The sequence below is a fragment of the Lepisosteus platostomus genome, chromosome 17 (assembly GCF_059453375.1).
Source record: "Lepisosteus platostomus isolate fLepPlt1 chromosome 17, fLepPlt1.hap1, whole genome shotgun sequence".
Taxonomy (NCBI): domain Eukaryota; kingdom Metazoa; phylum Chordata; class Actinopteri; order Semionotiformes; family Lepisosteidae; genus Lepisosteus; species Lepisosteus platostomus.
The window spans coordinates 16,822,382-16,849,387 of record NC_142627.1 but is presented as its reverse complement, the minus strand read 5'-3'; the positions used below and the strand labels follow the sequence as shown (position 1 = coordinate 16,849,387).

The 27,006-nt window shown below is 34.5% G+C and overlaps 1 protein-coding gene across 26 annotated transcripts in view; it reads right to left on the bottom strand.

Annotated features, from left to right (window-relative positions):
- Positions 1–10,128: 10,128 nt before the first annotated feature.
- Positions 10,129–27,006, bottom strand: part of nrxn1a (neurexin 1a) — a 352,697-nt gene continuing 335,819 nt past the window's right edge. For all 26 annotated transcript variants that reach the window (XM_088610470.1, XM_088610478.1, XM_088610489.1 and 23 more), the window contains one exon: positions 10,129–14,684. In XM_088610470.1, the coding sequence (XP_088466596.1) occupies positions 14,380–14,684 (305 nt within the window). In that variant the 3' untranslated portion in view covers positions 10,129–14,379. The remainder of the gene's footprint in view (positions 14,685–27,006) is intronic.

Genomic DNA, 27,006 nt, shown 5'->3' with positions numbered 1-27,006 from the left:
CATGAAATTCACCTCTAACTGTATGTATCGTGGTTACTTTATTCCTGAAAATGAAATTAATATTAATCTAAAATAATACTAAATAAACATACACGAGACATAAGATATGCAACCCAGCTTTGTCATTAAAATCTTATGCTGGGATACAAATAGTAAAAATACTCAGCCTACAGTTCTTTATTATACTTCATATCAATAGTGGGAACCTGATACAGCACAATTTGTAACACATCTGTTCTTAATCCTACATATCCTTCCTGAAGCAATGTTACCAGAGACATTCCTGAAAATCATAACATCCTACATTAAAATTAGAGGAAATAAAGAATTCACCTTCCTGTCAACTGGTTCCAACTTTAATGATACGCTGAATTTGTCCTGTACTACATATTTGCTTTTGCAAGATTATATGGTTGTAACAGGGTTGTAAACATCTGGAGCACTACAAATTTATAATATAAGAATTTAAGGTGGCGTTGGCTGGTAAAAGGCTCTTGAGCAGGTATGTTTGCATAAGGCACTACAAACACACATTTCAAATGTGTGTATATCCATGCATTCTGTATCAGAGACTGTCACAAGAAACTGGGATTTTCCACATATAGTAAGCAGAGATAGCTGTAGTCACAATCATTTATGGTACAAGACGTAGAAAAGATTATTACAGAAAAAACATTGATTCTGACAATTGTCAAGGTGCAGCTCATTTGGTTGGAATATTCAATAGAAAAGTTTTTACACTCGCTGTGCTATTCTCTTGCAAAAGCAGCAGCCACTCCTGACATTAGACACAGTTCCTAATTGAAAGACCAGTAATTACATTTCATTACAAGTCATATTCTGGGTAGAAGACTGACACCTCAGTATGGAGAAGCTGTCTGTCAATTCTTCATGGTGAAGCTGACACTAATTGGAAAACATTTCTCAAGTGTACTTCACCAATCACAACCCAAGAAGTTATATTATTAGGCCTCTTAAATTAAGAGCAAGACAGTGATATAAAAAGTACAGTATGCTGAATTCAGTTTCTCACAAAAGTATTCACCGTCTTCTAATGATTACCCATTTTGTTGAACAGCAATGATACTGTATGTAAAGCAATGATACTGTATGTAAAGATTTGTTTTTTAAATGAATATTTTAATCAAATTTTGAATGCTCAAACCAAACACTTTTTTGAAAGAAGTTAAGTGTCAGCGCAAACAACAAAGGAATATCAAAAACTAAAAGATGCTGACTGCATCAGTATTCACCCCTCAAGTTAAAACTTGGCAGAGGCACTTTTGGTAGCAATTACATGTGTGAACCTTTCTGGACAACTTTAGACACTGGGGTGGTGCAATTTACACAAGGAGAACTTTGCAGAATTTCCTATAAGATTTATCTGTATTTGCTGCATCCCCTTTCCCCCATTCTTGACAGGTTTTGCAGTCCCTGCTAATAGAAAGCAACCCTGTAACATAATGTTGGCGCCACCATGCTTGACAGTAGGTTTTGACTGTTGCTTTCTGTTGGTTTTGCATCAAACCTCTAACATTTAGTCCAGAACAATTCAATTATGTCTCATCCGACTCTAAATTCTTTTGGCAAATGTTTAATGTCTATCTTAAATGCTTTGTTATAAATTGGTATATTTATTCTGAAATTGTGTGAGCTACTGTTATTAATTGAGGCCATTCGACTACAGTAACCTTGTGAATTTGTTGCCAAAGTCATTTTGTGGACCTGGACGTATTTTGGTTTGTCATAGCAAAGGGGATGAATACTTATAAAAATATTTCAATTTTCATTTATCTTTGCAGTTTGGGCTGGCATTTGACATCTTTCTCCCATCAAATTGATTTGGTTTTAGCTTTTTAATTGAAAGTATTAGCTATAAAAATTCTATAACTTGTAAATGAATGACATCATTTGTAATTCAACAGAAAAGGCGTCATTGGAAGATGTTGAATACTTTACTAGATGCTGTATGTACAGTGTGTGTTCTGGCAAAATGTACCGTACATGTACGTATGTTTCAGTTGTTATACCTCTGCTGCCTGCTTGGCAGTCTACACAGCTGCTTCTGTCTCGTAATGATGCAATGGCTCATATTTCTACACAGAAGTGACTGCCATAGCTGTAAACACTTGGGTTGTTCCTGGCTCAATCAAGAATGCTGCTGTTGAATTAATGATGCCTTTACCCTGCCATTCCTGTGCAAATCAGTATTAGAGCACAAATGGATAGCTACAAAAAGCCGATTTTTTGAGTCACTGTTTTCCATGCCTGAGCAATTATTGGCTATTATAAATTCATTCTAGCTGTTTTGCATAGTTTGATTCTTTTGGCATGCTCTTGAATGTCAAATAAATCTTCAGTCATCCATTTCAGAATTGCTTTTAAAGAACAAACATGAAAGTAATTATGAATGAATTATTTGTCAGGTTATATTTGAAGGATTTTGACTTAAGCTTCCCATGACATTGTATTTGGGGGTTTTTGTAGGTCAGACAATAACTCATGTGACTAGGAATTGGAAAAGGCATGGGGATGACTTCTGGTAGTGCTTACCTGGTACACATTGTGACAGGCCCTAACCTAAATAAGGTGGCTTATACATGAAAACTCACAATGCCAGGAAATATGGTGAAAGGAGTCTTTTTGGACCAAAGCTCTCTCCAGATAACTACAAAGAGCTGCTCCTCAGAATCCCAAACGTTACTTACCACTGTGAAGCCCCAAACAGACTTAATGACTCCCATGTGAGAATGTGCAGTCTCAGCCTTTCACCAATTATCTAATAATTAGCAATTTCACCTCAGGTGTACCCATATAAACAAGTATCAGAGGCCTTTAATGCCCTCTAATGGCAGGTCAACTAAAATGTCTATCTTTTCCTGACCTGGCCTGACACAGATATTGTTTTTGTTTTATGTAACCATCAACCATTCATCAAATTATTAAAAATGTAATGTACTGTAGACCCCAAAATGATGGTAATGATGGTATAAAATGATGATTAGATCTCTATATATCTAATACTTTACATCTAGAGACATTCACGTTTTATATATTTAAAGCACTTTCTTTAAAGCAGATATTATTGTGTGATCTATGTGGGCATTTATAAAGGCTCATATTGACATTGTCTTGTTAGGCTCTTGTTAACTGTCTTTTTAAAATGCACCATTGACCATATTAGCTAATGCAGACATTTTGCATCTCTTACATTAAATACCAGAGAAATTCATATTGAAGGTATTTGAGATAGTGTTTGCATAAAATGACAATTGTGGTTTTGTGACAGTCAGAGGAAGATTCCAGTGCTTGCCTTCTTATTGACTCTTCTTAACGTCTGACATTAAAAGAGCACAATGTTAAAGCTATAAACTAGACAAATGCTCTTCTTTTGGTGGTTCTATCATTTTCTCATGATAACAAAGTTTCCGGAAGCGATAAAGAAGAATGAAGCTGCTTTTATTTTCTGTTATCAGAGAACTGCTTGTATTTCATGTTGGGTGGCTGGTGAAACTGCGGCAGTCACTCCAAGTGACCTTGAAAGAAAAACCTTACAACAGCAATGTGGCAGTTAAGTTAGAAACCACATGGAGCTGCCATGGCAGCAGAAGATTGGAGAAAGTGGACTTAAATCAATACCCCTGCCTGCCTCCGTTTTATCTGAATATGGAAAAAGGCTTTACCTGTTTATGGATTTTCAGTACAATGCTCACATCCATTACATTCTATGTCCGAATTACTCCCATAAAGCAAATCATACTTGAAGTCAAAAAACAAAATTAAAATTACTGCATATTTCTCAATTATTTTTTTTTTATTTCTATTCTACATTTTTTCATGCTACTGGCCTTAACTAAGCAACATTGGTTGTTTCAAGTCACCCTGAAAATAGTAAAATGTGAATTAAGGAAGACAACAACACACAGTGTTTCCCAAAATGGGTTCCTCACAGTTCAAATGAGTGAATGTAATTTATAATTAATGCAGTCCTTGTTATGGAGGGTAGTGGGTCAAAGTGGGCATTTTATGTGTACATTTTCTGAATCATAACAAACATACTATTGCATGTCTCCAAAACAAACAGGACATTATTTAAAGACACTGCAGTCTGTCTGAACATCCCTTCTTGTTAGCCCAGTATCATATAAATAAAAGGGTTTTGCAATATCATCACTTTTATTTAGCCAGACGTAAATGATAACATAAACTAGGCACAGATACAAAAAGGGTTATTTTTAGATAAGGCTTAAGTCTCTGCCCCCATAAGCAGAACAATCATTTTTGCTGCTCAGGCCTGCAGCAAGCTAGAGATGTATATATACTGATAAACTCAAGCTGTTAACCAGGGTCACACCGATCTCTTGCCTTTGTTTAAATTTCAGTAGAGTATATTTAATTAAAAGAAAATATTGTTTTGATAATGCTATTATTTTTTCCCCAAACCTGGAGGAAATAAAAGGAAATAATGTGAAAATACAAATAAGTACAGTAATGTTTGATCAATTAAAATGCCTTTGACCGACATGCATACTGTACTTTGTATTAACCAACAGTAGTCCAAATGCAGGGATATTGTAAAAACAACAGTGGACGTTTACAAGTTTTATCATGGTTTTTATTGTTTTAGCTCAGGTATTGATTTTTAGTCTATTTTCAGGCAGATAAAGAATTGTTCCTTATCTGAATTCCAGATTGTGTTTGCTTATTTCTATAATAGTGTGGTATTGGCTGTGACTTGTGGACTTACAATGGAAAGGCAATAATATACCCCTTAAACATTTTAACAAAGTCAGGAAGAGTTATTTTGTAATAGACTTTGCATTGCAAAGAATCTGCAGACAACTGAACCCTACATTAGTTTTGACCAGATCCATTCTGTTATGTAAAATACTGTAGCTACAGTTTTTTTAGCTCTAAAATACAGTATGCTTCGAATTATACAGATTGTGCTGAAAATAAACAATGACATTATTCTCATACATACATTTACATTTTGTGATATTAATACAGTTTAAATTAGTTACTACTAGTATCAATGCAATAGTTAAAGAAATCTTTACATTTCCTTACATTATACAATTCACCAAAAATGACCACCCAACACCTCCATGGCACTGTGTTAATCTCAGATTGAATATATAGTAGAACCAGTAGGAAAATCTTCATAATAGCAGACTACAGGTGTTAGAATAACTGAGTATTATAGGCTCTAAAACTTCTAAGGTTATAAAGTACATTTGAGAAGGTAGTGACATAGTCTTCAGATCTTTGGAGATCTAAGCTCTGTCTGACAGGACGTTAAACAAGTTTCAATCAGCAGAGTAACTGAACTTGTCAGACACTACAGTATGTAAAATCCATTTTTTAAATGTACCAGTAAATACAAATCCTGTATATTATATTTTTAGAAAGTTTCCAGCAGCAGAAAATAGTGCTTCAATTTCTATTTTGGTATGCAGAAGATCTGTAAGTCACTGTCCAAAATGAATCCAATATCATACACTACAAGTTGAATGAAACTTGGTTTCTTTAAAAGAAAAACATATATGCTATGCATATATGATAAACCCTTAATGGTTTCAATTATTTATGAGTTGATTTTGAATAGTGTTCAGTTCTGATTTTCTTTTACATGCTTTTCTTTATAAAGTCTTTTTCTCTCCATTGGACACTGTCCAAGAGTACAGCATTCTGCACTATGTTCTGTTAAAGCACATACTGTAAAGAACACATACAATAGCTATCAGATGCACGGGGTATCTGCTCCAGTCAACTGCAGGAACAGCAACAAATGGGAATGCTTGAGCAGTTTAATTGAATCTTGTATATCTGCACCATTAATGCCCGTTAACACTTGCAATATTCCTTGATCTCATTTTAAAGCCTTTCTGTCTGACTATCATCTACAGCTAAGGCTTTGGGATTTTATTTTGAATTGCAGATATTCTTCCTACTTTGACTTAAATCAAAATTCTTTTCAGATTTAGTTCATTTTTACAGACCAATGCATATTTTAACGATCTGCCGGCAAGAATGGGGTGAAAGACAGCTGTTATGTGGATGAATTCTAATAACTATGATATATTGATGATCAAGTGGCAGTATATTTTTTCCCCTGACAGTGTCTGATTTTGTGTCAGTGCAGTTTATCATTACAACGTCAACACCAAATTCTCTTGGATTAAGTGCATACATGAGGGGACACTGAGTACTCTGTTTTTATATTGATACTGACTTCCTGTATTGGATTATTGTAACACAGATATTAGATTTTTTTTAATGCAGAAGTAAATTATTTACAGTTCATTGAGATCAGGATGCTCATTATCTTTTGTTGTGAATTTTCATGGTTAAAAAAATGTTACCTTGGAAGCAAGTTAAACAAATGATGCCTTATTTAATTGTCCTACTACTTACCGTACAGTATATCTGAGCTCTCACCATGTGTGTTCTTGAAAAAATGAAATGCATTTATTCCACGTTACTTAGAAAGCTTCATTTATCCTGTCTTGCCAGTATCATAAAACATCTCTTAATTGAAAGACATAACTGTCCTTTTAATGCTTTTTATGTGATTACATCATGGTTGTAGACAGTTGAATTCTGCTGGTAAGTCAACATACTGTATCAGTGGGTAGCTCTTGTATTTTACAGTAAGACAGATATGATGGTTACCATGTGAACAGCTATACAGCATATTACAATGAGGTATGGCAGATGACAAATCTAGTGGAAATTACAATGAAAAAAAGGTTTCATGCTCTGGATTTCTCCACTGCTAACAGATGTACTGTAGCAAATTAAATAATATCAATAAGAAGCATTGAACAATATAGGCTGTGCACTTTGATAAGAGAAATAGCTCTTTTCAGATCAGGAAGCAGCCCGTCTTGGACAGACGGTCCTGGCAGCTGTTGCTAAAACATAACTGATGTGGTGATTGCATTGCAAATCCAAGAAATACAAGATAAATAATAAATATGACCTTGCTCAGTAAACGATACTGCTTTTTTCCTCTGCTTGATGCAGACAATTCTAAATAAAGTGTCATCATATCCCACTCAATTTTGGAAAATGGTCTGTAGCAGTTAGATTTATCAAGTCTCAAATAATGCATTTCCAGTAGTTAATGCTGAGTGTCATTGCAGAGTTTATGGCATTGGCTATTCTTGTACATACTCTGTTTTTTTTTCTCAATTAGAATCAATATTTTATACCATGGATAAGGTATTTTTTTCTAGACCCCCATTTTTCAATATTTTATTTACTAAAAGAACAATTGGCTAAACTGAATTCACCAAATATAGAGCACAAGGTTGTAGTCACACAAGCTTCTAGCTCTCAGTAGCACATAACACCTACTTCTGAAAAAAAACAACAATTTTAGACTGCTGACAGCTACTGTGTCTTTTTTGATCAGTAAGTGAAAGATGTGAAACATTGATCATTCCATATTAAATATTGATTTTACCTGTATAGCTGGTTCTACTAGTAAAATATGAAACATAAAAAACAGTCTGAGATCTAGTAACAATCACACTAGGCAGTGTTCCATAACAGAAAAACTATCATAGACCTGACAGATATTAATGTTCAGTGGACACTTGTTTCTTTCTGAGCATGCTGACATTCTGTTTAATTACAGGCGCAGTAGTTGGAAGTGTCAACAAAAACATGAAAACCCCATTTTTGTGTTTCCACATTTTCAAGTCAGGAACAGGCTTAATATTTGGTCTTTTTTTAAAAAGCTCCAATTCATGAGATCTGCCATTAATGCTTTAAAGAGATATTTAGTTAAGGAGTGTGGTGATGACTGTCAGAAGCATTTTACACTTCTGCAGAACTTTTTCTCTGTCTTTATAGCACTTAAAAGTCAAAACTCTAAAACCTCAGGAAATTATCACCTTTACATCAGTAGTACAGTCTTTTAAAAAGATACAGAGGGCATATGAGTATTACAAAAGCATTACAACATCTTTTGAACTATTTACTCGTAATAAACTTAAATGGTATTAATTAAATGTTCCATGAAAAGTACATCTTCAATGAAAGATAATAAATAGAAATTAAATTATATTTGCTATTCAAAAGTTATTGACAGAATGTGATGTTTTTTTTACCTCTCCAGGCAGACAAGATTAATATTAGTTTAGAGGGAGAAAATTGAAAATCAGTACATCAGCCTGTTAGCTTCTTTGTACAGTGGAAAGTAGCCACTCCCAGGGTGGCAAGACCTGAAACAGAACAAGGAAAGTGACCACTGGAAAAATTAAACCAATAGAGACAGGGCAAGCTGTTGGCATGCCTGTTTAAGTTCAAACCTACTGTATACTGCAGAGAGTTTCCATATACTGTGCATGGAAGAAAACAATAATAATAAACAATAAGAGCCATTTCAAAACGGTGGAAATTATACTGTTTGCCTTCTTTAATCAAGCTAGATTTGTCATTGTTGACGACACTGTGGAAACATAAATCTTGTTTAACGTAGTCAGGTGACGGGGAAGACTCTGAATTAATAGCTTGCAGTGGGAAACCAGGTTAGCCTAGGAGCACAGGGAAGGATGAATCTCATCAATGTATTCTAGAGTTCTGTAGGTATGCTCTTGGAATACATTTTATATATTCGACAATTTTATATATTTTTTTATTTTTTAAATATTGTTTATGTACAGTAATTGGCATTTAATAGGAAAAAGAAGACTGGCTGGACGGATCCTGAGATGTAAATATTCTATATTCACTGTATATTTTATTCTAGAAATAGTTGTGTGCATTTTAAATTCTAAATAATTTTTATTGACTATTTCAATTTTAGCTTTCTGTTTTGGTCAGTCTTTTCTTATAAAACCCTGATAGATAAACTTCAGGAACCTAGAGCACCTTCTTTTTCAAAATGCTGTATGCAGTGTATTTAGCTTAATCAGTGTCCTAGAAAAGTGAACTTAGAAGATTTTGGTTGCTGTGTGGTGATTTTTGTTTGCTGTTTGCTGATTGGTCTGTATGATCTACTTTTTTATTGAAGCTTTTCTGAGATAAAAATGAAGAAAAGTGTTTTTTGTTATTGACATACAAAGGAATTAAAGGTACTGTGCTACTGAAATGTTTAATTAATTAGAATGAACAATACATTAAGTAATAACCTGTACAAAACTAAAAAAAAAACTCTAAGTTGATCTCAGGAAATTATCTCAAGCATTCTTTAAGAATTTCAGAATGTCTAGGATTAAAAGATCATTTAGTCATGTTGAAATAATTATTTGCAATACTTTGGAATTAGGGATGTACAGTATATAGCTTTTACAGTATATTTAAATAGGAAGTACTGTACTGTTTATATAGAATGATGTATATATACTGTATGTTGATTACTGTTTATATGTAGAAAACCTCAAAATAGTAATCAAGTAAATTCAAAAAGTTTAATTTGGGAACATGATTTCATCCCCAACATGGAAACATATTTTGTTGGTAGTCCTTTGTTATAGGTAATCCCCACTCTCTCTTCTAAGAAAGTGAAAATCCTTAAGAAAAATGTGAATCTTTGACTACTCTGGCACGTTAAAAGGTTTATATAAACATAATAATGTAATATTAAATAACTTTACTGACTCGTCAGGATCCCCAGATAATTGAATCTGACTCTGTAACTTTCCAAAGATTTCCAGTCTGCAGGGCATTTTTAAATGATTTATCAATGTGCCTGTAATTCCAGAGTGAAACAAACTTGTTTTCCCTGAAAGAACCAAATGCGTCATTGGACATGACCTTTTCACTGTTTGTTGTAAATAAAAATATACCAATAATCTGATATCTGACATTAAAACCTTACCGTAGGGTATCTACAAAGCACACGGAGGATCCGTGTGTGATACATCTGAAATAGGAAATAAAGTGGATGGGTGCTTTCTTGATAGAACCGTTCTTCTTGCACTGATTGAGTTGTACCTCTCCATTATGTTAGAGGAGAGATCGATATCTTTGCTAACAGGACTTGGCTGCATGTTCCACTCAGTCTTGTAACTGCCCACTAGTCAAGCAAAGACAAGGAAAAGTTTCCTCCATTCATTCTGCTGATGCCTGATGCCTCATATAGTGGCACAGAAAACAACAGTAACAGCAAAAACATGGTTTATAATAAGAAACATTTTATTAACAAAACAGTAAATTCCACTTGCGTAGCATTTCCAACAATGAATAAAATGGCCTTGCAACAAAATAAAAAAAACAAACCAACTAACAAAATAAAAGGGTTTACCTTTTGGCAATCAATAGATGTATTGTTTCAATATTTATCGATATCTCCAAGGATAAGGGTATTTAAGATATGAATGCTTTGTGTTGGGAAGTTATCTTTTTGTTTCAGAATTAGATGATGGTACAGGAAAGAGTAATTCTATGGTCACAGAGTGTCATAAGCCTGAACAGTAAAGACAGAAAGGAGGAATGACATCATCCATTGCCAAGACTGGCAAACCCCAAATATGAGGTACTGTACCATTGCGTACAAAAGTTGCAAAAAGTAACGTTTTTTTCTTTTGTAAAAGTAAAGCACCAGCTTTAATTCTGATCATGGAGCTGATGACTAGATCAAGCCATTATTTGACTGTATAGTATTTAATAGTATTTAAGAATATTTAAATATATTTGAAAATACGTACACAACGAGCATTTGTTATACTGTATTTAGATGAAAACATGAAAGAACAAGTAAGTCCTTTAATCCTTTTATGAAAAATGGCATATTCCTTCACTTTCAATTCTCATTGCATTGCACTTTTTGCTTATATTTTGCTACTTTTGTGGTTTCATGAAGACTATGACTGAAGCTGAATGTAAAATGTAACTAAGAGCCTTGGTTTTCATGTGTGAGTTGGGTGGTTCTCCATGTAACTCACCAAGAATGTTCCAAATGGTAAAACTGGGAATAATTGGCACAGTTGGATAAAACAAAGGTCTAAATGCCACAATATTTTTACTTGGATACCTTATAAGATACCTATATATATATATAAAATTAATGGTTTCTGTGAGTAAACTAAAAAGCTCTTGTTTTTAACCTTCTTTATCTTACAATGTGTCTTATGTATGGTTAATATTAATAATGAAAAATGTGTCAAGATAATTTAAGAAACATATTTCATACAATATTATTGAAGTTGTTTAATTGACCAAAGTACTAAATATTTTTTAAATATAATCTTAATGAGTTCTAAATTCCTTAATTTATCTATAATTTCTACAATTAGTTTTTGCTTTTGTCTGTTAGTCATAAAAACAAAGGACATCTTATTGGTGATAGAGGCATTAATGTTTTACACAGCATTTTCAGAATGTCATTAATACATTAACATTAAAGGAAGGCAATTCTCCTTTCAGCGCTGCTAGTATCGTAGTTGACAGACTCTTAAATGCACAGTGTTACAAAAGTTACCCATTCATATTATTTAATGGCAGTGTTCCTGGCTTCATGACATTGTACTTTTAAAAGATATCTGCAAATTGTATTTGTTTTGTCAATAGTTACTGTCATTTCACCATAAGTAACTTTGACTATAATCTTGTTAAGTTCTTAATTGAGCTGATAATGAAATTTCAGGAAGAACAGCAGCCCCTTTCATATCAGTCACTGGTTACCACATCACTATTAACACGAGTCAGGTTTTCTTCACGAGATTGACTGATTAGCAGCCATCCACTGTCCACATGCCCACACTATTGCAGAGGCCTCTTGGTTCATCTTACTCCTTCTCCCAGCCAGGTCTCAGCTCTCCGAAGGAGCATGTTGCAAAATCATTGCAATTACATTTATTTGATATACTGTAGGGGCTCTAAAAACTAATGGACAACAATTTTCAATTCCATGGAATGGGATATTTCAATTAATTTGAGAGCTTGAAATTTCTGATCAGAGATCTGTCCTTCTGCTCTCTATTCCTCCATGATATCTTTGTAAATGTTCTGGTGAAAGCTTCTGTTTGATACTGATCTTCCACTGGAATTATTATTATTATTATTATTATTATTATTATTATTATTATTATTATTATTATTATTATTATTATTATTACAAAGTTGTATTCCAAAGATGATCTAAGCTGTTCTTAACTGGTGCTGTACCCTGAATCAAGTTCAGAGGGACGTGCCTTTTTGTTCAAAAGACATTTGACTGTGTAAAATGGCTCATGGCTTTGCCTTTAGTCATACTGTAGGTCCATTTAAAATAACTGCTAAAGGACACACACATTTAAGATCAGTTAGCCATTTGTCTGCTGAAACTAAACATTTGCTCACATGTGGATGTGCTGGGCTGCTGCCCCTGCTATTTTAAGCCTATTTTAGATTCCTCCTTCCTGTCTGAAAAGTGTGAACATCTATATTTCTCCCAGGAGGCATTGTAGAGATATAGCCAGGTTCCCTTGAAGTATACCCTCTCTGAGCCTAATGTATTCCCTTTGTATTTTCTAAGAAGGTACATTACAATATGGGTTATTGCTGGGAAAATCATCCATAAATAACATGAAAAAGATGAAAGAATAAAATGCCAACTCAAATTGCCCAATATTCTCTGTGAATTCAAATTTTATTTTGGAGATAAATCTGTATGCAAAAAATAAACAATAGCAATCATGATTATGCCAATAATAATGATATTAAATGATATGAAAATCTATAAATGAGAAGCACCAAAATAAAGCTTTGTTCCACACAAGATGTGCAATCATATTCTTTTAGGTACGAAGACATAAAATGCAGAACAGTACAATTGAATATTCAGAGTGAAAGGGAATACATCTCCTAATGAAAACCTTCAGTAGAATGGTAACAATTATGTCACACATTCATCTAGTATTTTAATCAATGTCTTAAGTTCACTTACAGTGTGTAATATTTTTTCATTTATACTTTTTAAAAACGAATCTGTTTTCTTCTAATATTTTTTTAATTTGAGGTCAATGAAGTACTGCCGCATAAAATGTAGAACGAAGAAGAAACGTATTTGTGAATTTAGCAAAGAATTTGAATTGTAGTTGTTTTTGTTGTTGTAGAATTGCAGTTCATTTTGTTCTTTATTCTGGACAGAGGGATCAGTAAAGCAAAATAGTGACATAATGAAAATACATACACAGACGGAATGAATAGAATGAAATGAGGTCTTAATGTTTCTTGAGGGTAGGGCTGGGGTGACTCCTTTAGTCTTATTGTTATTTTGTAGATTCTGGAGGTTAAATATTGAACTATGATTTTCTGTTTAATAGTTTCTTTCCCCATAACAACGCCCCTTACTAACGTGACTGCTGTATAATTTAAGCAAAAAATGACTAAGTCCTGTGTACTTAATTTTTGGCTCACTCCTTCATACAACATTAGAGGGCAGTCATACAGTAGCAAGTTAGGCCTTTCTGGGGAAAGAGGTTAACATAAGAATTGATGGCTGTAGAAAACAAAAAATTAATAAAATGAAAACAAAATCATAGCAGATGTCATCATAAAATTCTTCTATATCTAGCAACACTTAATAACATTTATTTTTCTTTTTTTATTCTTTTCCTTTTTTACTAAAAATGGCTGAGGAGCAGATATAGTTTGCATCGTCTATACAACAGGCTATAAAACACCACTCATCACGGTCCAGAAAGCACATATAGATGTGTTTGTACTGTATATAAACATATGTAATAAGATACTTTGCGTGCATGGATTTTCCCAAATGATCGCATCTAGACATCCTCATAATTCTGCAAAAACATCTGCCTTAGATTTCACATTGGGTTGAAATTAAGGCCTCCATTTTCCTTCCTGACAACACGAAAGTATTTTTAAATGAGTCTTATTGTAACCAGTTCCTTTTTCTCTTCTTTGCACCTTGGACAGGTCTGTTAGCTGGGCCAAACAACAGTCTGATCTGGCCTCCATCGCTTCTAAGGAAAGTGCAAATACTTTGGCTGATTCCTCAGTTATAGGTAGCTTGTTTCTTTTTTCCAATTCCCTTTCTAGTTTTATCATTCTTCTTCCATTATGAATGCTTGGCGGCATTTTTTTAAGAAAATGTCCCAGCAACACAAACACAGGCAACGTAAATGAAAACACTGACTGTTTATGACATTTTGTTGTCCCCTAAATTGGCTCCTGTTTCTCTGAAACAAAAGCATGAAATGTCAATGTTTTGCTTGTCGGTTGGTTGGTTGGTTTGTGTTTTTTTTTGTTTTTTCTTTTTATTCTGCTCAGTCTGTTTCTTGCTGGCCACATTCCAGTTTGTTTGTTAATCCTTTTTTGTCCAATGTGCTTGAGTAAAAAGTAAAGTAAGTTTATTATACCATGTCTCAGATAAAATGAAGACTAAATTATTATACAAGTGTTCTTCTTTTAAAGGTAAGATCAGACATAGTATTCTTTATCCTTGTTTTTCTTGTTCTTGCTGGAGCTCTTGGCACTGTTAGCCTGCTTCTCCTTCACCACTGTGCCATTGGACTGTGCCGAGTTGCTAATGTAGTTACGGCTCTCGTCCACATGGTAGGAGCCCTCATCACGGTTGCGGTACTTGTACATGGCGTAGAGCAGGATGAGGATACAGAGGGCGGCAGCTGCCACGATGCCCACCACCATGCCTGTGGTGCTGCTGGACTCCCGGATGACCTCTGAGGGACCAGGGTAGCCCTCAGCCCCCGGTCTGGTAGGGTTTGCTGTAGGTATATAATGTGACAAGGGAGAGGTTATTACAAAGATGATCAAACTCTGGTGGTTCTGAACAGCATTGTCTGAAACGCATACAGTACAAACTTCTCGGAGACCTAAAATGAGCAGTCTTGATTGAAGTAGAAAAAAAAACAATGAGCTTTGTTTTTTAATGCCCACTAATGTCTGTGAGTAGAGGACTGCATACTTGTACTTTGAGTGCCTTGTTTGAATAATTTTAATGGATTACACGGTATAAGCAACATTTTAGTATGAATATAAACACTTTGTTGTGCAGACCAATGACAATATGCGATTTTTATATAGATAACCTCTGTCATTAGGCCTAAATAACAAAACACACAGCTGTAGAATGAATATAAAAGTTTTCTTAAAACTGACAGGAGAAGAAGTAGTTACAATTCAAAGAGATCAGTCCCCCATGCTCAAAGCTGCATTAAGTATGTGAGTGTGTACTCTGTATGTATAATATACTGTATGTGCGCTCTGCGTACGAGACAAGATGAGCACATGACAGAAAGACAAAGAATTACATGGCAAAGCTCTTGCAGCATTTATATACAGTAAATGTTAATTCAGTTAACAAATCGGATTATTTTATTATAATTTTACTAAGGTTAATCAATGTGGCACATCAAAAAGAATGCAGTATTTGAGATATATGGCCTAACTTAAATGATTATACAATGTTCAGAACCTGGTAATTGAGTATTTTGAGGCTAATTTCAATTCTGTTTGTAACCGTCATTGTCAAAGTGTACCACTCCCATCACACTTCATTCACACTTTACAGCTGGTGCAAAACACAGCAGTCACAAATCTAATTGGTACCATTTGGTATGGTCACAATCCTCCACACCTGGCTCCTCTGCATTGTATTGCCTATCCATATGGTAATGAATAGCTTTTAGGGTTTTCCAACCTACTGATTGCCTACAAAACAGCACAGACCTGCTGACGTTCTTCTTTACTCTGGGGAAACTGAAATGCCTCTAAGTGCATTGATTACGTACTCTTAAAATTATGACATCCTCACTCTATACTACACTTTTTACTTTCTTCATGTGTTCATGTGTCACAGATTGTAGTATAATACTGGGAGGGTGAGTACCATAGTTCACAGTGTTATTTACTTTATACTGTATATACAGTACAGTATGTGATTGTTTTTATCAAAACATTTCTGAAGACTTCACACAAGGTTTAAGCCATTAGACACAAAAATATACAGTAACTGCAGCATTATTATTTAGTATGTTTTTAGTAAAGATATTTAGATATTGTAAAATATATTTTTGTTATCATTCTCCAGTCTCTCAGATAAAGATAATTTATTTCCAATGAGTAGGGTGCTGTATTTCCTGACCGTACCGTACCACACCGTAAATTCTTCATCTGTAATATAACCTCCTGACTGTTCAAGCAGCAGCTATAGTTAAGAGGTGAATGTGTCTTTCCCTGTTTTATTGCACAATTTCTCATCCAAGTGGGATATAAATTAATGCAGCCATTTAATACTGTGGGTAGGTACCAATGTCTTTGTAACCAAGGACAAAGGAACTGGCCATTAGCAACCGACATAACGAGCCAGCTGGAGTGCCTCCACTCAGTACGACACAAACAGCTTATGATCCGTGTTTCTCTAAGTGTTTAAATCAACCTTTCTCCTTGGTCACAATGTTTGTGAGGTAGTTTGCGCTGCATTCATAAACAATGGAGGTATACAGCATCTATTATTAATTCACACATACAGTATAAAAATATGTAATACTGCAAAATGAGTAAGCTAGTGTATTAAAGAAAATTATGTTGTTAACAACTAGCCTGATCATTATAAGAGTTGGTTGCTCAAAGTCTGATCCATAGCTTATCAATAATTAAATTTTCACTTAATAAACAATTGGAGTAAGCCAAGTCTATAACTTATATTCAAGGCATTTGGCTTTGCAATTGGAACATGCACTGAAATTCCCAAACCTTTCACCATTGACACATAGAACCTGGCAGTGCATTGATTGTATCTGAATGCTACAGCCATATAATAATATCAATTAATTGGGCTTTAATCTTAATTAAAGATTATCCCACCCACTTATGAATTAAAATTCCCTTTACTAATATTTTTATTAATTAAAATTCCCTGCTAGAGGTTAACTCCATCAAATTTCAGATATGTAGCACATACTGTATAGCCACATGTCTTTTTCACTCAGAAAGTCCCACCAAGTGCACACTGTCAGCAACAGATCACTGCTGGTCTGCTGAGAGGTGGCTAATGACTTGTTTGCAGGTGTGCCAATTGGGAGCATCACATGCCATCTTCTATTTCTCACACAAATGCACTATAGACATGACTTTACACCTAGTCACAATTAATATGCAGTTGAGAATTAAGGAATTTAGTGCTCAGTTTCAGTTTGTATGGTTTATAGTAAACACTCTCCTGCATGCTTCTTTTATTTAGTAAGTACATTTTATTGATCTCTAATCAGTGGCTAATCAGTTACTGGGTAATATATATATACAATAATGTTATGTCCCATATAATTAATTTTGCATTACATTTTTTATGCCCCTTCCAGTGTGACAATGCTAATTGTTTCTACATGTTTCGTCTCAAAACAATGACTCCTGTGCTGCATGGGTAGAATAGGGAAGGATCTGACATTCCACCCACTGAGTCTTTTATCTTTTGACACAATGCAAGTTCCTCGGAGAATGAGAGAAGAGTTGCTGCTGATTGGAGGAGAAGTGAATCTCTCTCTGACATAATTCGAAGCCTGCAGGTCCCTGAGAAACCATGAGTTGTTGTTTCATCAAGAACCCTGGGGCCAATTAATCCAAACCTTTTCTGCCAAAGGAGCCTTGTCAATTGTTTGCTGCTATTTGGAAAATCCCAGTCACAGATAGCTAATAAGCTGACTCTGGCTCAAATTCCCAACATCTGGCTCAACTTGTACCTTAACTGGTTGAGCCAGTTGGGAAGCTAATGTATAAAATATATTAGCTCAAAGCAAATCTGAGTGATTATGGCACAGTGGTTGGCATTGCTTGTTTGCAGCAATGGGGTTGGGTTCTATGCTGGACCTGGGGTTCTGTCTGCATGGAGTTCTATGTATGTTCTACCTGTGTTTCCTCTGGATGCTCTGGTTTCTTCTTACAGTTCAAAGACATACTGGTAGGTTAATTAGCCCTAGGTGTAATTATATCTGTGTGTGCCCTGCAATGGACTGGCGTCCCATCCAGGGTGTGCCCTGCCTTATACTTGTTGCTTGCTGGGATAGGCTCCGGCTCTACCACGACCTTGTATTGGATAAAGCCGTTGGAAAATGGATGGATGGAAATCTGAGTGAACTGAACGGGTCTGTAACAGATTACAACTGTTTCAAATACAGTTTGTTGCCAAAAAATGTAGTGCTTTAAATCCTACATGTACACCAATTTTGATAACATGCCAGTTCTTTACTGAAATCTGTCAATTTCCAAAGCTCTATCAAAACTGCTTGATGCTGTAGTCATGGTCATGTTGCTTCAGTACAAAGTTGACAAAAGTGTCTGGAAAAGATTTTTTAGAAAAGAAAAAAAAAGAGGTACACTGTAATGAGAATCCCAACAACAACTATAACCTCTGCTATTCCAACAAAGTAATTTTAACTTTAAAAAGAATAACTTGATGTGTTATAAATTAAAAGCTTCTCTCAAACAAGCATTTATTTATCCACCAAATACAGTCCGTTAGACTTTGTTAGAAGAAAGAGAACACTTTGTTGTGTTCTCTTTCTTCTTTTTTTCAGCATGGAATAAACCTATTACTTGTTCCTTTGTTAGAAGACATCAACTTCCTTGTGCCAGAGCAAATCAGAAATAAGTGGTATAAAAGTCTTGGTAGGCAGTGTGATTTATTGCTGTCTCAAACATTTTTATGTTGTTGTCAGGTTAAGTAGCCATATAATCATAACATACTTTTCTTGACCATTGACCTGTCCAACATTTGTAATATAATTTCCAAGTCTACCAATTCTTTCTCTGTCTTGACATGTATAACTGGCCAAGGTTGATACAGTATGAGGTTCAGCTGGAGCAGTACAGTCTGCCTCTGGCAACAATGTTGGTTTATTAGTCCTGTTTCAGCCGTTGATAGAAAGTGTAAAACTTAGAAGAAATTGTGCCTGAAACAAGTGTTTTAAATGATGGACATCTATAAAAATATGACCAAAGGCAGTATAAACACTATTATAAATTTTACTCAAGCGTACTGAAGGGTAAAATTAGACAAAGAGCAATACCTGATAAATTATCGTCATTTCATAATGACAGGCTGTACTTTTAGATAACTGCTGTAAACTTTAGAATATAAACCAAAGCTATAAAATCACTGAAATAACCTTTTCTGTCACAGTATGCCTGAAAACACCCTGCAATGCTCTGCACCCCTATTACATAAAAAACTGTTCTTTTATTCATAGGGGTCTACGTTACAGACTTAGTCATGGTTGATTGCCTAACTTAAGCTGTCAATCTTAGTATTTCAAAATATAAAGTAAAATGATTAGAATAAAAATATCTATTTAGAAAAAGCAATACCCTGAAATAGATCTAGTTAAAAATGCCACAAGTTCAGCTAAGCATTTATACACATTAGTGTCCTTTATCAGATAAAGACAAATACAAAATGTAAATACAAAAACAGGCTAAATGGAAAAACAAATACTACAGTATATCATCTACTTTATACATCAAAATACACAAAAATGAAGTTAATATAGAATTTATATAACTTATAACTTTTTTAATTGTTGGTTTTTGGCTCAAGTATTAAGAAAATAATGATGTGTATGAAAGAACAGATTAATTTCTAAAAGCAGTTTTACCTTGCAGTAAACCAAAGATTTATTCAGACCTTGCAAAGCACTAATTTACTAAGATGAATCATAGGCTGGGGTTGATTTATCCAAAATACAGACTTTAAAGCTGTTCATCATTTCTGTTACTGAATATACATAATTAAAACAAATATGTTTGCATGTATAATTAAAACACAATATCTTTAAATTATATTTATGTTTGATTAATATCTCTGTTTTTGTTTGCATATAACTGACATTTCTTTCATTTATGGAGGACCAGGGAACAGTGCTGAGCATGTATTGGCAATTAGAAATGTTTAGTTCAGGGTATGATTGTTTCTCATAATTGATCTATTTTCTATTTTTTAGATACTGTACATCTAACCATGGATTAGAAGCTACGTGCTTAAGTATCTTTTGTTTAAATTGTTTTGAAATGCATGACAAGATTGCAGCAGGCTGCTCCTCCTCTGTCTCATTCACACTCAAGAGGAAATACAGAATTAGGGATTCACCAGCATTTAGGGATTTAAATAAATGAATCTTTTAAACAGTTTTTCATTCATTTCATTCAATCTTCTCTTTGGAGATTCATTTATTCTGTAATTCATCACAAGCTGAAAACAGTAGGTGAGTGAGTGGATGAGCCAAGTGGTGCTTGGTTTGAAGTAATGGAGCAAACAAGCCTACTTAAACAGCGATGAACAGACACAATTCTCACTGACCTTTTGCAAAGATTTATAAGCAAATGTAAAATAAAAATACAATGGGTTATGTATCCTCCTATCCTGGATTTTGTGCCATGTGCTGTATTCTTGTCCACATTTTATTACAGTATGCTAAATTAATATTCTAACAGCAGGGAGAACTACAGCTCTCACATCACTCCAGCACCATTACTAGGCCAGTAAATGGCAATATGAAGCATTTCGATCTATACATCTATACAGTACACCCAAACAAATCTAAACAGAACCGATTCCAGTGAAAAACATGCAGAAAATTCTTCTTACTTGTATTGGTGCAAAATAAATGTCTAAAACAGAAAAAAACTCCTTACTGGTGAAGCAAGGGGGAACTTGTCATAAGGTTCCATGAAGCTCATCACGTACAAGAACAAAAATATATTATACTAGAGTCGTTTGAATTGTTGTTATACAGTATGTTCAATGTTCACTTTTATAGAGAATCACAAATCTTAAAGGGCAGTGTTAGAGAAATAAGCAGATTGATTAACATTTCATTGGAAGAAACAGATTCAGGATTATTTGCACAGCCTGCCATTGTAGGAGGCAGAGGTCCCAGGAAAAATAAGGGTACTATAGAAGTAACCAACACTTGCATTATTTACATTGTCAGTGAAGTAAGACTTGTCTTCCTTAATTAGAGGGTTCCAGCCTCCAGCAATTTGTTAGGTCAGCCCAGGATCTGTTTTAGGACATCAGAAATTTTATGGAGCTTGACTAATAGGAACATAGAAAAAGTTACAAACAAAATAAGCGTTTTGGTCCATCTAGTTTGTTTAGTTGCAGTAGTTATGTGATCTGAGGATCTCATCTAACTGTTTCTTAAAAGAAACCATCATATTGTATAGCATGCCTTAACATGGCTTGCTTTCCCCATATTCCCACAAACATTTGTTAAACAGTTATTAAGCTTAAAATCCACTTCTATGTTGCTTATTTATGTGTTTGTGTTTCTCTATTGATTTATACTATTGAAGTCCATTGAATTGACTTTGCCAATGACTTTGAAGATTGTGAAATTCTAAAGTACTGTAGGTCCCCTCATAATCTTTTTGTTTAAGACTAAAATGGTTCAATTCCTCTTGTCAGTGTAAAACTGTCTTTTATTGCCAGTAATAAACAGTATGTGGCTGCTGTTTTCTGGACTGATTTCAGACTAGAGCTATCTTTTTTCTGCTATGTGGTATGTAGTATAGTTGTACAGTTGTAACATGGGTTCCTTAAATTTAAATTTTACACATTTAACTTTATATTAAAATATTCGATATATTTCATTGTTTGCCTTTTTACTGCATCCCTACATTGTCTAGAAAATATACAGTATATGTCGCAAACATACATACTTAACCATTAGTGCATTCTTCATGCTCAGTGTCTCTCATTTTGTATCTATACTGTAGTTTGTTTTATCTACTGTATTTGTGTGTAATTCTCTACATTAGCCTATATTAAATATCATCTGCTATTTGTTCAGTCTTGAATGTAAATCATTTTGACTTTCCTTTTCAGCTTCTATAGTTCTTTCTAATCTTCCTATCAACCTATGTTCCTAGTTTACTAACTAAATTATCTAAATCTAGACAATTGCTATAAATTAGGAAGAGCGGTGGTCTAATACAGATACCCAGGGTACTCCACTGAATACAACCAAATTGTATGTAATCACAAACCTGTACTTTCTGTTTTCTGTGTATTAATCAGTTCTCAATCCAAACACATTATTGTGAATGCCTACTGCCTGTTGATTGATCATTTTCTTTTATGTGAACCTTTTATTAAAAGCCTTTAGAAAATCTAAATCCACCATCTCTTAGTGTTTATTACTGTTGTTACATATTCAAGGAATTTTAAGAAGTTAGTTGATCAAGATCACCTTTTCCTAAAAACTTGCTGACTATTCCCTAGAACGACCATGTACAGTAGTTGATTCTCTAGTTAATATTTTTTCCATAACATTACACATACAGTAAATAGGATTTAATATTTTCTAATTTACTTGGTTCAGTTTTGACACTCTATTTATGAATGGATGTTAAATTAGCAATTTTCCAATCAATGTATTACTCCTGTCTTGACTGACTAATGGATGAGTTTTGTTAATAAATATAGAATCTCTTTTATTCTTTGAGTACAAATGAAAGACTACCATCAGACACTGGAGATCTGTGTATTTAAAGTGCTTGTAGTACCTGCAGCTCTTCTGCCTCTTTGCCAAAACTATTTCACTAGAGACAACAACATTCAAGAACTGAATGCTTTCTGGATGCTTGAGACGAATGCAAAGAGGCATTTGAGCTCTGTATACTGTATGTAGCTAGTTCTGTAATGATGGTGATTAGGAACAGCTATGTGAGATTGCCTTGTCATTGATAACTCTCCTGAACTTCAGTTAATAACTTCCATTTAATATAGAACATTGTCCTTCCAAATCCTGTTGATTTCTTCCTTGGTAAATACCTGAGTGAAATATCCATCTAATACAGTATATCAGTCATTTCACTAGAGCATCTAAAAGTTTCTCATTATTGTTCCAGATTCATTTTACTTATTTACTTCTTCACCCTTGCAGCAGCACCCTTGGTCATTCCTCACTGGGGGGGTTCTATATCCCTGTCAAAACTCTTAGCTGAAGGGATTTTGTTCACCTAAGCCAGATGAGTTACCCCAATATTGCTCTCTATTCTAGTCCTCTTCTCCATCTAAATTAGGGTTTTTCTTAAGTAATGAAAAGATTTTATTGGAATCTCATTGACTGTTCTGGTCTCTGAGTTGGGTCTCAAGTCTAAGCTCATGTGTTTAGAGAATAATGTAATTGAAAGCTACCCCTTGTAAAACTCTATAAAGAAAACTAAGCACCTTATATTTCATGTGCTAGAAATGTTCTTTTGTATTACATTTAATTAGAAGGAATTCAGAGTGTTCTCTGTTGAAATGAGGGAATTCAAACATGCTTTTTTGAATTAAGTCAAAATTTCATATGCGATTTTCTGAAGGTTGATTCTAAGCTTTGAAGGACACAAACTAAAAAATTTTATGGTAATGTACAGTAAGAAGTTGAGATGGCTTTTTTAAAACAAAATTACTGACTTTACTTATGTACCAGTGCGATGGCAGGACAGCATTGCCGCCTTACAGTTCTTCTCTTGTAGCTTCCACTTATTTGTGTTTCACTGTTGATTCTAGAGAGTAAACCAGAAGCAATTTGTTATTGCTTTGAGGATTTTGAATACATTAGGATCCCTCATAGTTTTTTCTGTTCAGAATTTAAAATATTCAATACTTCCAGTCTGTCAGAGAAGGAAAATTGCTTTAATCCTTGGGAAGTATCAGGTTGCTCTTCTCTGAACTGATACTAGTGAGCAATATGAAAGAGAAAGGAATTTTAGAGATGGTTGCCTCTTGTTGTTGTGAGTTGCAGAGTGCTTTCTTGGTGACTACTTGCCCGTTACAATCTGAAGTACCATAATAATGTGGACATCTTTCAAAATCAATGCCTATTATCTTCTCTGTTTTATCTAAAGTTTATTTTATTTCTGTCTCTTGGTAAATGATTATCTGTATTTCATGGATCACAGCTTCTCATTCTTGAGCTGACTTAAAAGTAAGTGTTTATCTTGGTCTTTTTCGATAGAAAGCAATCTGTAGTTTGCTTCATGCGGTTACTTGTACAATAAACTGCTTAAAACTGAGCACACAATGGTATTTTGCTTAGGAATCTTGAAGAATAAAGCTTTTTTATATATGTTATGGAACATTTTAAGAGATACATGATGGGAGGATTAGTGTTTGAGTAATTATAAAAGGGAGATACTGCAGAAGAGAAGACTGGAATTGTTTGATGTTAAAACACACTTAACTAGCTGATTAATTTATTTGGCTAACACATTTATCCAAAGCAACTTACATTTGGGCCTACAGTATTTTATAAATCTGAGTATTTTATTGTAACCCTAAACATTGCTCAATGCTTCTACCTTGAAAGAAACCAGATGAACATTCACTCTGGTATAAACAGCATCCATGGCCATGAGATCCTATTTTACTATATACTGTACAGATTATTAAATATTTGCATAGTTGTAAAATTGTTGATTAGTAAAAAAGTAGTTTGGTACTCCAAGTGCAAAATAGGATTTAAAACAACACATTTTACAGGTTTTCCTGTTATCAAAGTCAGTGATAAAAGTGTGATGTGAAAGAATCTCCATTTTGTCTCATAGTTTACAATAGAGAAGAGGAAACAAAATATTCCAGAAACTCTCAAGATAATGCCTTAGATTTATAGTATATTGAATTGAGTTTTCAGCACAATTTCTATCAGTTCTTTGATTACTTTGTTTACTTGAAACTTGATTATTTGTTGAACCTCAGTCTTTAAATATTTCTAACTATGCCCTTCTGTAGTTTCACTTCACACAGCACTGTGAGTTACTGCTCAACAAGAAAAAATCACATAAAATAAAAATTGCTTGATTTAAGACAGCAAAGCATCACAGAAAGGTGGGGTGTGTTGTAAATTAATATTACTTTCAGATTTTTTTGTGATGAATAACTTCAAATATATGTAAATATAGATTTTATGTATATCCTTGAGTAATTTTATTTCAGTAGAAAAACATGGTTAAATGTAATGCAGTACTGAACAATACTGAATGTTGGAAACAATGTATTCAGATTCACACAGTGTGACTTCAATTTCCCAATCTCAACAGTATGTTTTAGCTATATTTCCATATTATATCTTCCCGACTTGGAATAGCCAGTATTGTGCTTTTATTGTCTTAGCTTGCAGGTCTGAACTCCATGACTTCTTGTACAGTAGGATAATAAAGTATAGAGAGAATTGTCTAACCTACCCTTGTCTTTTAACACGTCATTGGCACTACATCTCTCTGCCAGAGGTTCAGTGCTGATTGGAGGACAGATATATCACTCACTGACAGCACCACATACCTGGAAGCACCAAGAGACAACAGGGATCACTGTGTCTCTGATATCCAATACGTTTCTGGCAGACTAACCCTACCCTATCCTCAGCAACACTCAGCCAATTGCCAATTGGGGAATTCTGATCATAGTCAGCTACTGACATGACCCAGGCTCACACCCATGATCATAGAGATCAACCTGCCCCTCCCTGATTGAGCTACTTCAGAGGCTCCTCAATTTTAATAATTGTTAATGAGCCTTGCTCTTACGAAAACAAAAGGTTCCTTCCTTATGAAATACACACAAATGCTAATGATTTCACAGTCTAAGCAAAGTTTACACTGTTATAAAGAAAGGGCAGTAATTAAGCTAAATTGGTTGAAAACATTGAGGGAAAGGAAGCTGTAATGATAAAACATGCAAGCTAATACATGGCTCACTAACAGGCCACAGGAGTGTAAAAATATTTTGTGATCATCAGTGTCAAGTCAATGACTGCAGTGAGCCTGCAAAGTGTGAAAACAGGCAATGTTAAAAATGAGGAGTCTGAGTGAAGAAATAACCATACTAAAAAGTAAGCTCATTGTTTTGAAAAAATGCCCTAGATGCAAAACCCAGCACCTTAGTTAGTTTCCGGGAGGAAGGTAACTTTACAGAAAATAACAGGTCCCTTTGCTAGTGTCATAAACGGTATTTGGGCACTACTTTACACTGAGCTGTCACATAAATTCTCAATTAAGGATTAGAAAATGCCTCATTAAAGGACAGACTGTTGGAGCGAGCAAGAAAAAAAAACTATTAATGTTTCATAGCTACGGGAGACCACATATTTCACTTGTACCTCAGTTCAGCCTCACACAGTAGAGTGCTGTCCTTGAGGAAAACATTCTTCTCAAAGGGCACTTTCCTGGGCAGAAAAATTTATCAAAGAACATTTCTAAATCTTCCCCAGTAGGTGTTCTGATAAAGAGTACATGCTGATGAGAAACTCTTAAAATGCTCCACCCATGAGAAGAACAGAACAGAACAACAAATGTGGGTGTTAATAATGAAAAAAAGCATTAGGTATAGGTTTCAGAGCTTAGCTGCCAACAGCTCATTTTTACTATGTGTCTTTCAATAACAGAATAACTACAGTGATATCAGTGATATGCACAGCATAGCTCTGTGCAATGATTTCGTAGGGGGATGGAGAGGCAGAGATCAAGATACAGAGAAATGAATATGTTGAACTATAACACAAACACTAAATTGAAGAATGAAACAGCCTTACATGTCAGTATATTTGAGCAGCAAGGGAGATATTAATTGTATTTGGAACTATGAGGTTATGTCTGGAATTTTTTGCAGCACACAGACTAAATAACTAACTAAACAATAGATGTCAATGGTCAGACACATCAGTTTCTGGCTCTAATATTAGTGGAATCAAGTCCTTTTCCAGCTTTTGTTTGAACCAGGTTCAGTGATACATTATCACTTTAGCTCCCACAGCTTTCTATATGTCCCGGTGGCCTTCTCCAGCTGATAGGAAGAAAAGAATGTCAGTGCTTAGGCAGTTCAATGGAGTCTGGCACAGCAGAACATTCAATTTACTATGGGTTGATCTAACAGGAGATCTCAAAAAGATTACGTGGCACACTGCTGACTTGCAACCAGGTTGAAAAAGAAAAATTGATACATTTTTAATCATTAATGCAATAATAACCCCTTAGTTATTAGGACTGTGCTAGGTAACCTTGTGGTACTCTTTGCAGGCTCTCTGTTCTTCAAAGATTTCATACCAG